The 12,153-nt window shown below is 44.8% G+C and overlaps 1 protein-coding gene across 12 annotated transcripts in view; it reads right to left on the bottom strand.

The window, feature by feature from the left end:
- The window catches only part of LOC119163941 (Protein associated with topo II related - 1), a 240,719-nt gene that overhangs the window by 90,361 nt on the left and 138,205 nt on the right, over window positions 1-12,153 (bottom strand). For all 12 annotated transcript variants that reach the window (XM_037416018.2, XM_037416019.2, XM_037416023.2 and 9 more), the window contains one exon: window positions 4,012-4,175. In XM_037416018.2, the coding sequence (XP_037271915.2) occupies window positions 4,012-4,175 (164 nt within the window). The remainder of the gene's footprint in view (window positions 1-4,011; window positions 4,176-12,153) is intronic.

Genomic DNA, 12,153 nt, shown 5'->3' with positions numbered 1-12,153 from the left:
TTTATTTCCAATTTTTGAAGTGAGGAAAGGGACCTAGCAAGTCCAACCCCACTTGATAAAAATGGCTTTACTGGAACTTCAATAGGTTGAATGAGACCGGCAAGGGGAGTCGTAGGCTTCTTTCGGCGCTGGCAGAGATCACAAGATGCAACGTAGTGGCGAACGGAGCGATAAAGACTTTTACAGAATACTTGTTGTCGAACACGGTCGTAGGTTCTGTAGACGCCTAAATGTCTTGAATTTGGAGGGTCGTGAAATTGTTGTAGAACATCCTTGCGCAGGCGATCTGGTACGACGAGTAAAAGTTCCGCGCTGTCGAGATGTAAGTTGTGGCGGTACAAAATGTTGTCTTGGAGCAGGAATCTGCCAAGTGGGGGGTCAGTATGGTGCGATTAAAGGCGGTCAATGATGGAGAGCAGCGATGGATCTCGGCACTGTTCATCCAACATGTGCACAAAGCCAGTGATGTCTAAAATGCAGGCATCGGATTCCACATCGGTGGAGCTAGATGGATCAACGGGGTGTCGAGATAAACAATCAGCATCGCTGTGCAGCTTTACAGATTTGTACACAACGAGAACCTGTACTCCTGTAATCGCAGTGCCTATCGGCCGAGTCTTCCCATAGGGTCCTTAAGCGTTGACAGCCAGCAAAGCGCATGATGGTCCGTGATGACTGTGAATGGACGTCTGTATAAGTACGGATGAAATTTCGTGATGGCCTAGACGAGGGCTAAGCATTCCCGCTCAGGGATGGAATAATTTTTTTTTTTTCGCTTGAGACAGAAGGCGACTGCGTCAGCTGTTTTCCCTCTTTTTAACTAAGACAACAGGGGATGCCCAAAAACTCGATGGAGGCTCAATGACGTCTTTGCTGAGAATCTACTCTACCTCCCTTTCAATAACTTAACGCTCAGCATGAGACACGCAGTAAGAGCGGTTGTGGAGTGGACTGGTGTCGCCGTTGTCAATGTGGTGGGATACGGCACTTGCGCAGCCCAGGGACGGTCTTCGACGTCAAAGATATCTAGGTAAGAAAATAGAACACCCTGTAGCGCTGCAACTTGATAAGGTAAGAGGCCACCGGATATCATTTTGTCGAAGAACGCCTTATATTGCAGGGTGATGACAGGTTTTGTCACGGTCTTAGTCTCAGGGGTGGAAGAAGAAATCGAAAATTCATCCAGAGAGGAAAATACGGCTGAAATGATGCCTTGAGGAAGAACTTGGGTCGACGTAGAGAAGTTTAGAATTGGAAGTAGTGTCGTGTTGTTAGTAACAAGCACAATGGTATATGGTAGTGCGATGTGGTGTGTGAGGGTCAAATCAATGAGGGGAGCCACGATATAGTCTCCATCAGGAACGAACAAAAAGGGGCGACATAGGAATGTACATAGGAGCCTGGGGCGGTAGCCGTAGAGACTCCACGTATCGTAGGCAAGTGCGACTTGGAGGATTGAAATTGATGCACAAAGGCAACTCAAGCCATAAGATGCCAGTAGAACAATCAATGGGGGTGGAGTGGGCGGTTAAGAAGTCAATTCCAAGGATGACGTCGTGTGGGCCAGCATCAAGGACTGCGAAAAGAACAGAAGTGTGTTGGCCGGCAACAGTAACACTTGCAGTGCCAAGCACCATTGTTTGGCTTCCGTTGGCCACTCGAACAGTAGAGAACATAGCAGGTGTGAGAACCTTTTTCAGGCGAGATCGAAGGGCAGAACTCGTAACAGATATTTGGGCACCAGTGTCAATTAGAGCAGTAACGGCAAGGCGAACTAGAAAAACTCGAAGTAAATTGCATCTTGAATTTGTAGCCAGTTGAAGGTTTTCGGTCCGAGTCGTCGAAGTAGCACCACCTTCAGGAGCTGCACTTGTAAGTTTCCCAGAGAATGAACAGAATAAACCGGTGACGGAAAGCGGCGGCGTTGAGGGGAGCGTGACGGGCGACCCTAAGGTGACAGCGAGCGGCTGGACCAGTTTCTCTGAGCGACGTCAGCGTAGGACAGTTCGGAGGGTGGAGATGAACGGCGAGGCGAGGTGAAGATGGTCCAGGAAAAGCGGGTTGCGAATAGTGTTCACAACCTTGACGGCAGTCATTAGGAAAGCTTGGCTAGGAACACCATCTGTTGCGGCAATGGTGGGAAATGTGCCCAACACGAGAGTAAGAGAAACAGATGGGTCATCTTGCGTGCACCACTCAGATGGATTTCGGTAGCGTGGTAGAAACAGAGGAGTTGAAGCTGCCACAGCGACAAGTGGAGCAGTTGAAAGTCATTGATCTTGTACTAAACAAGAAGGCCGCCGGCAGGCACTTCGGAGACGATGGGTTTAGTGCTCTATACTGGCGACAGTAGCACAGGCAACTGAAAGCCACCAAGATGCACTAGACCTTTGTGAACTTTATTTCGTCAAGAGGTGTAACTGCAGATGATTCTGTGTTAATGGCATCAGCCCAAGGTTTACGTCGTACGATGACCCTTTTTGGGCTCCTATAGAATGACGAATGCTCCCGCTACACCCGCAAGCTTTGCGTACAGTATTATAAAATTACTATTTGCTTGCAGCTTTTGTGTCTCAAATTAATCTTGCCTTGTGTTGAACATGTGGTTTTATTGTTAAGTCTTAATTAGTACTTCTCTAAGCTTGTAGTTAGTTGCTAGCATGAAAATCCTGGTTTCCGGCTACATTATTTTTTGTTGTGATAGCAATTATATGGATACTCTTGGCTGGATTTTGCCGCTGGGGTCACCATCACTCACCATATGTGTATACAGTCAAGCCCGCTTATATTGAACCTGAGTCTGACGCGGCATCCGTTCACTGTATCCCGAAGTGCGTAGTAAATGAAACAGTTTTTAAATAAGTTGCGAGTGAAAGCACAAACTTTTCTGCCCAAAAAAGTCTGTGATGCACGTGTTTCGAAGTGCAGAAGCGAAAAGGGCGGTCTCGAGTTCATTTAAAAGAGCAGGGTGCTCGTTCACCTAGATCTGTGGCATAAGCTGCATGAGGCACTGGCTCCTAAGTATCGTCGTTCTCGCAATCCGATTCCTCCAAATCGCTCTCGCCACGTACTTCATTCACAATGCCCCTGATTCGTGCACAGTCCCGCAGTGTCGGCATCATCATCGGCTGTAATTAGACCATTACAACAGATGTCTCACCCGCTCTCCCAGATCGTAGTCGACGACGCACTACCACAAATCACTGCCAAAGTGATCCTGTTCGGAAGCTTCAGGCTCGGCATTGGTCCCCACGTCCACAAAGTCGGCCTCGCGAAGACAGTTTCGCGGGCATGTAGCCGTCATCACCACCCACAAAAATTTCACCTTCTCCACAGCTGAATACCGGGACCCCCGAAGCGGCAAGTTGGCTGCCAGGTGGTCAACAGTTATGAGCAAGCGCTCCACAACTCGGCACCTAACGTGCAGATTACATTCAAGCCAAGTGGTCACCAAACGATTCTGTTGTAGTTACCGGGCACACAAAAGTCACTGCAATTGTTGCACGTCTCTGTTTGCAAAAAGGGCGCGCTTTTCAGACACAGCGAAGTAACAACCGAGACACTTATTCACGTTAATCTGTACCTGTGAGTACATTTCGAGCACCATTTTTGCATGAGAAACGCAAGGCACGTTTCGATCTGCTTGCCATTCTGTGCGTGACTTTCTAATTTTTTGCTATTGCGTTCATTGCTTTTCCTTTGCGGCAAAGCTGTGATATTTTTGTTTTATTTTTTACAGTCCCTACGTTTTTTCAGGACATTTTCCTAGCATAATTCTCGCAACCCCCCCCCCCCCCCCAACTTTTTATCTGTTTTCCATACCAAAATTTGTGAGAATTATGTGAGTAAATACAGTGCATGCAATGACATACATGTACCTGACGTACATGACATACATCTATGACAAACATGTCTTTGACCGTAAAAAAGTTAGAGAGAGCCACGAGTTCCTGAAACTTATTTTTCTTCCCCGTAGCAGCTACAAACCCTGTACAACAGGCATGCATTTACCTGACAATGAGTTGTCACGGTTATCCAGGCTGCCATGTGGCCGAACATAGGTGTGATGGCTGGGCTGTTGGGAGCCTTCATGCGGCAAGCTGCTCTGGCCAAATACTGTCTGGTATGCATGTTGCTGGTAAAGTCCAGCACCAGCCGACAATGCAAAGTGGTTCCTGCAGACATTTTAATCATGTCCGCTACAGTGCATGTAGGACAAACAAGTCTACAGACCTGAACTCAAATTACAGCCAGTAAAAATACCAAGAAAAATAACAAAACACAGGAAGCTTCCACATAATTTTTAAAGGGTATTGACAGAAAATTTCGCATCCGTGATAGCTTGCAGAGCTGATTCCCGTGAACATACCTATATCATCTGCAAAATATCAACAGCGAATATAGCATGAAATGTATTTGAAGTTTATTTTGAAGTTTTCATGAGTGCTCAACTCCGCTGTGTTATTGACACTTCGGAAGGGGACCTTTGAGGACCCTCAACTTTCCCCACGCCACCTCGTTGCAGCCAATAAAACAAGTTATGATGACGTAATAGCCACCATTTTTTTTTCCGCAATCTATACTTCTCGGCGGCTGATCACGAGTGCGTAGGCGTGGCGCACACTTTGAAAGTTTTGTGTTTTGTGACACTGCAGTCCTTTTTCTTATTAGAAAGTAATTCTTGATGCAGAACATGCAGAAGTGTATCACAGTTGTGTGAGCTGACGTGATCAAGATATACACACGCTAGGTGCCAAAAGTTGTACCCTGTTTTTAGAGCTCTCTCAAATCGAAACCGAAATTGGTCGATAATGAGGGACCTGTAATGCAGCAGCAAACGATCTGCCAAGTCATGACTAACAGGCCCCCAGCAAAACATTGCAGCAGAAAAATGCGACGCCAAAGTTTTTGTGTCAGTAGCCCTTACTCTGCCATTGGCTTGGACACCTGTGAACTGTTGTTGCTGCCACTGACATTGTAGTGGCACATATGAATAATTGTTGAAAGCTATACAACTGAAACTTGATTTAATTAATAAAGCAAAGACAACACTTCAAATAATTCAATAAATTACGAAGTTTGCATAATTGAGAAAGATATCTTGGTTCTTTGCAATGAAAGTTTGTATCGTAGCACCTAAAGGGTGCTAAAACACCACAGCTGACATGAACAACAACTGAAGACTAGAGATAAGCAAATGAAAGACATTCATTTTAAACCAAGGGAGACTGTATAAATTAATAAGTGTTAAAAAGCTTATCCACAAATTATTAGGGCACTACAGCCATTACCAAAACAGAGAGGAAACTAGCAATAAGCAACATACACAGCTAAACCTGATGAGCACAGCTAAACTTGACTAGACTTTAGAGACACTTTCTATAGCTCACATTGACAAAACGCAACTGCCGACATGTATAAATGAGGAGAGGAGAGAACTGAAATGTTCGGTTATATAGAAAACTAGCTCTACCCAAGTAGTGCGTTGAAAATGCACACGTGGCACCACCAAATGAGTTGGCTCAAAAAGTCCTAGTAGAACAGGGCCACTGGCCATGTTGAAAAGTATATGGAACGTTGCGTGATCTGTTATCGATAGTATCTGCTTCTGCGCCGTGTTTTTTTTTGTTTTTTTTTTCTGCAAAGTTTACAGCCCACAATATCTAACTTGCGCACATTGTTGAAGGCATCAGACCGGGAGCTGCTACTAGAGAGCAGAATAATTTAAAGAATGAGCAGTGGTGCCAGCGGTTATATTGCTGTATACGACTTCATCAGTGTCGTGTTCGTGCAGGGGTAACTTTGCAACTGTGCACTCTCGAATAGACGCAGGCTTTGCGCGGATACCTATGTTTACGATGTGAAGAAAACTGTGCCGCAGCAACTCCCATTCCGAGATAGCAGCCAGCGGCCACTTGCAAGTCAAATAAGCATCATACGACATGAAAGTACAAGTAAGTGTGTGATGGAAACGCACACGAAGGAGCTCGCCCGAGTGTGTGCTGTCCACACTTCTTTTTGTCACTTTCAATGATAATTATTATCTGACGGGAATGTGCTGAGCCAAGTGGCAGCTACAGCTTTCGTGGCGTGTTAATGTGCAAGTGAGATGTCGTTTCATTTCGCAGCTTTGTTTTCGGTGTTTGAACAGTGTCAAGAGCACAAGACTTTTGCACAATTGGTAGTTAATGTTTTTATAGTTTGTGAACTCACAGATAACAATCTCATTTGCATTCGCTACGAACAGTGTACGAGTACTAAAAGCATGATGATAACTCCTACACCACCGGTAGTTGCAGCTCTTGTAGCGTGTTCACGCGCAGTTGAGAAGCCGTTTCCTTTTGCAATTTTATTTGCGGTGTTTTTTTGTTTATTTTTTAGAGGAGAGGGGGCATTATCCACCAACTCATTTTTCGTTTAGCTTTTTTTCCCTGCTGAGAGCGAAGCACCAGATGTGCGCATTGAGCTGCACTTGCAAGGCCGGTGTGAGTGTAAATTGCAAAAAAGTTGAAGCGGTTGTACTTTGGGTAGACGATACGAACTCGAAATCCTCAGCAGACAGATCACAAGATTGGAGTCGACCATCATCTCAACCGACACAGCAGTAAAGAATGAACGTTTTGGAGGTAGGCATAAAAGGCATCTGTGCCGTGTGTTGATAAGATACTGTGTGCACGAAAAATAGTGAATCGCTTCACCTACGTGATTTTTTTAGCATTTGCGTTCTTGCTAGCATGCTTAGAACTGTGTGCGTGGCAAATTGCACAATTTTCAGTGTAATTTTACATATCTAATCTGTAATGAGCTTGCCAAGTAAAAGATTCGTTGTGCTTCACAGATCCAGCTTGCCGCCGCTCTTTCTAAAACGGCCTCAAGGGGAATAATTAAAAGATGATGTTTTGATGATAAACCTCTCCTGTGTGGCACTTTAAACGCATCAGTACCATTGTTTCCTGCGTTGTTCTGGGCCCCCGTCCATGCATTCAACCACGGCAGCCATCACCGTCCTACTAGCCGTTTTGCAACAAGGGCACTGGGGTAACGCAACGGGCCAATACAAACTCCAGTGCGAGAATAAATGGCAAGATTTTCCTTTTTTTTTTTTCCCTTCTCGACAGATGTTTTCCACAAGCTTCGGTGCCAATACTTTTGAAATCAGGGTATTTGGACGGAGTTCATAGCACCTAAGTGAAACAAAATTCAAGGGTTTTCAAGGACTTAAGGACCTAAAATAACACTTGAAATGCAGAAAATAACAATACCACTTTTTACAGCATAAAAATTTGTACTTTATTTGTATGGTTTCCAGCATGAACACACTTAAGTTACCGTGGACTGCAGTTGCTTTTGTGTTCTCAATGTACTCTTCATGTGACTTTAAGAGCAGAATCCCCCATAGATGACACATCGAATCTCTTCCTACATGGGAAGACTTTGCTTGATGAGGGTTTAATGTAACCGGTGCAATCCATTCCCTATAAGCAGCAATGCATGACCAAGACGGCTGGAATTCGCACTTGCCCGGCATAGTTCCACCATGAGCAACGTGACTGCGGATATCCGCGCACACTTGCACAGTCTCGACAAAAAAGCCAGGTTTAGCTGTGTTGCTGCGCTACCACACCTACAGTGTACTAGGAGAGTATGCCGTACTACAACACTCCATTATAGATAGAAAAACGAATCAGATTAGATTGTTGGCTTGAGAGCACATAGTTGCCAGGCAAGCAAAAAAAATCCCCAAAATTATGGCTTAAGGAACTCTGACAAAATTCAAAAACTCTCAAAGACTTCAAACAAATTTAAGAGTTTTCAAGGCCTTAAATATGCCATTTCAAAATTCAATCGTTTTCAAGGATTTCAAGCACCGCTACGAATCCTGTTGGAGACTAGATATATTGGTCAATGTCAATATAATGCAAAATTTCAGGCAAGTTTTGCTAGGCCCAACTGACACTAGCTCTTCTTGTTCAGATATATTTCATGATTTATCAATTTTCAGTGGACTCGTTTTCAAGTGAAGAAGCCCTCGAACTATTCTTCAGCCTGCTCTGTGAATTTGAGGCAAGTGGAGACGAGGCAGAAAGTAGCGAATATGAGTTCGCGCCGGAGCTCGCGCCACTAGACTCCAGTCTCGACGAAGACGAATATAAACCTGGGCCATCGCAAGAGAAACAAAAGAAGCACCGACAAAGAACTTCAAAAAGCAGGAAAAGAGCCAACCAGGAAGTAATAGAGACTGATGTCGAAGCTGCTGCTTTGAAGAGGAATTGGTGAAAGGTGGAGAGAAAATAAACCAAACATCTCTTTTGGTAGCCATAAGTCATGGGACCCCAAGTGCACGAATAAGGAGGTGCAACACGCAGTAGATAGCTTCGCATTGTATTTTGAAGATGAGGTGATTGATATGATAATAGAGCACACCAAACACACTGGTGCTGAAAGTACAGGACGAAATGGACTGTGCTAATAGCAGATGAGCCAAAAGCTTATTTTGGTTTGCTTCTGCTGATGAGCGTGTCACCACAGCACCACTTTTACCATTATTGGAGCCGCGATTCACTTTTAAACTCTGAAAAAATAGCTAAAGTGATGTCGTTTCCAGTAAATCATGAACTCCCTTCATGTGAACGACCACGGCAAAAAAAAGAAGAAAGGAGAAGATGGTTACAATAGGCTTGCAAACAGCATCCTTTCATCAAGGAGCTTCTAGGAAGAGTACTTGCCATCATCCTATCAGGCAATTGATGAAAGCATGATCGCTTTCAAAGGAAGGTCTAGCATGAAACAGTACCTTCTGATGAAGCCCATATAACGTGTATATTAAATTTGGTGCAGGGCAGACTCAAAGATGACCTATCTGCTTCAATTTGAGGTATGTAAAGGAAAAAATACATCCCGATCAGCCAACCAAAGCCTTGTAGAATGTGTCGTGCTTTCCCAGTCGGAAAACATAAAACCTGGAACGCAGCTGTTCTTTACTGATTACTTTACATGCACCAGGCTGATGGAAACTCTCACCGAGAGGAGCATCCTTGCTGCAGGTACTGTCCGCTCGAACAGAAAGGATTTGCCTCTCGAACTAAAACAAAGCAATAAGCACAAGAGAGGAAAGTACATGTGGTGTGCCAAAGGTCAGGTGAGATCTTATCATTGGCATGACACCAAAGATGTACACCTATTGTCAAACTTTCATGATCCCACAGAAAGTGTGGATGTACCATGAAAGCTTACAAATGGCTTTTCAGCGGCTGTAACTTGCTCGAAAACCGTGGCAGACTACAGCCTGTGGATGGGAGCGGTTGACAGGTTAGACCAAAAGCCAAATGCCTAGATTTCTGACAGACGTTCCAAGCAGTCTTGGTACCACATCTTTTATTTTCTCTTTGACGCAGCTGTCGTCAACGCATTCATACAGCACAACGCCAGAACGACATAAGCTACACATGGTTTCGTCTAGTGCTAGGACGACAACTGAGAAATGGACATACTTTCGCGCACTACACTAGGACTGCGCTCTTCCGAAAAAACAAGCTGGGACAGAAGAATGGACAGAATATGGTTGGCGTCTCGGATGAAATCAGATTCACAGGAGGCGACCACGATCCACAAAAAATGCCAGACCTGCGCGGGTTGCACAGCCCAGTCACAGCGAAAGCTAGAAGAGTGGCCTTTCAGAGCCTTTTCTAAACACTCATTGGGTAACTGCTGCAAGCACACTTGCTTGATGCCCACTACGGTATAAATAATAAAAATTTTTGGGTAGTAAGCTGGCATTCGCTATGCTATTTTTCGTCATTCTTCTGAGAAGCGTGGTATCAGCTAAACACTTGCAAGGAATTTTGTGCCAATTGTTCATGCAGTGGCTGATGACGATGGGGAATTATGCCTGAAGTGGGTATGCTTCACAGTTAATAGGTGATCAAAAACAAGCTTTGTAATGGGTTGGAGCATTGGACGACCCACTCGTCCCGCTGTACGACGAGTGGTTTTACGACGAGTGGTGGTATTAAGTCGTATTAATGCGATTGCTTTCCCGACATCAAGCCTGCCTAAGGCAAGTTTGCCAAGTCCTAAGCACTGGCATGGCTCAATATTAGATTATTGGGCTGGCACCCAGCAGACCTAGGTTCGAGCCCCATCGTGTCATTGGTACGAGTTTTTTTTCTTATTTCGTGCAATGTTGTTACGAACACCGGCGGCGGCGGCGGACAACTACGGTGCCGCTTGAGACCCGAGTTTTGATCTCATAACAACTCTCAAAAAGAAATATCACGGAGTAGGTGCAGATGGTGTTCAGAAACTGGGAATGAGGTCCACAAAAAGTTCACATGTGGAGCTTGCAAGGTGCCGCTCTGTCCGACTTGTTTTGGTGCTTTTCACTCTAGGTAAGCACGCAAGTGAAATTTGGGAAGTACCTTCAAGAGAGAGTGTTTTCTCACTTTTCAAGAGGCATGGAAACACCAATGAAACATATACGCACCACTTTTTTGCATTAAACTACCAATTCTATCTACCAACTTGAAATTTTTCTTGCTTATCATTTCTAACCTGTTGGAAAGCCTAAAAAAATAATTTCTATTTGCATGCAAACTCACAAAGGGTTGATCAAATCTATCAAAGTCGTCTTCTTCAGAGTCGCTCACGAATAGCGCAGCTGTTTCAGGTTGTACTTCTGACACTTCGACCTCCGGCCAGTCACCACTGTCCTCGGGCTCGCTCGATTCGGACTCTTTAACATCGATCATGCAGGGGATCAAGCCGGCCTTGCAAAAGCCCGCCACAATAGTCTTATCAGTTATTGAATTCTACGCTTCACTCGCCCATTTCGCCACTTCGTCAAACCTTAAAGCTATGATTAACAGAAATATCAAGTAGCTAAAGAATCTTGGTCATGCTGCCGAGTATGATCACAGGCATACAATTCTTTAAACCGATCTGATTATTATTATTTTTATAGACAACGTCGCCAAATGTGCTCGCATGCTGTCTACCAGCAACATTCCTGGCTTCACGTGGAAGAATTCGTTGGGTCGACATAAGAAGCGGCGGTCAAGCCACACATCCATAATTCCTTCATCTATCCTACCTTTAGTGCTGGCCTGAACCACCACTGTAGAAGAAGAAAGATCTTTCGGCAAGGTTTTTTGCTTAAGTATAAGCAAGGGAGGCAGCTTGGTGCCGTCTGCGCAGCAGGCGACACCAAGGCTATGCTTCTCCCAAGCGGGATGTCGAAGGTCAACGGCACTTCATCCATGTTGGCGATGTGGCTTGCCCTGGCGTCGTGCTTCCCTACTTCCTCCCGCACGAATGGGCTGAAGCGCTTCAGCTGCGCCTAAAAGTCGTCGGGAAGCTTCTGACATAGTGCGGGCTCTCCTGACAAAGCTGATTTTGCTGCATAAAGCGGAAACACCACGACAGACCACCATTGAACTCAACAGCGTTAGTCTTTAGTGCCAGAGCCTTTGCCTTCAGGCGCAGCGGCACTGTTGACAGGCCTCTTTCTTTGGCTCGCTGTTAGACTCTACCTACTGCATTCTTTGTCGAATTCATTGTCTGAAGAATGCTGTGAGCTTTTCGCCAGTCCCGGATCATTTTTTTTTTTTTTTTGGCGACATTGAATTTCCTAGCTGCAGCCCGATTTCGTGTTATTCGACAAATTCAATTGCGCGCAGCTTGAACTTGCCATTATACTTTGCCGACTTCGCTTTCCGTGTGGCGCCATGATGTTGTCAGATTAGCGAGGCTGCGGAACCTACGCCACTATGCTACGACACTGTAAAGATGCACAACACACGCGACGCCCAGCAGCCAAGAGTGCTATGGCGGACAGAAGTGACGGAAAAAAAAGCCGCTTTGAAGTCCAAACCTTTCATAATTTATAAATTGAGAAATATCCGCGCATTTTCACCTTTTTTTTTACTTTTTTATTTTCTGTGCTAAACTACATCAGCTGTTATTTCTAGAGACTTACCATACTTTTTTGCGTAACCCTCGCACTCGAAAATTGCAAAAGAAATATCCGGTTTTTCAACCAACTGATGATGATAACACACAAAAGCCTAGCGCCATGTCTTAAAGGGACACTAAAGTCAATCAAGAATTTACGTCAGAGTAAAAGCTCAATGTATGACAACATCTAAAATGACAATA

Source organism: Rhipicephalus microplus, chromosome 8 (genome assembly GCF_043290135.1).
Source record: "Rhipicephalus microplus isolate Deutch F79 chromosome 8, USDA_Rmic, whole genome shotgun sequence".
NCBI classification, from domain to species: domain Eukaryota; kingdom Metazoa; phylum Arthropoda; class Arachnida; order Ixodida; family Ixodidae; genus Rhipicephalus; species Rhipicephalus microplus.
Note: the sequence above shows the minus strand (reverse complement) of the source record. Positions and strands in the feature narration are given on the sequence as shown.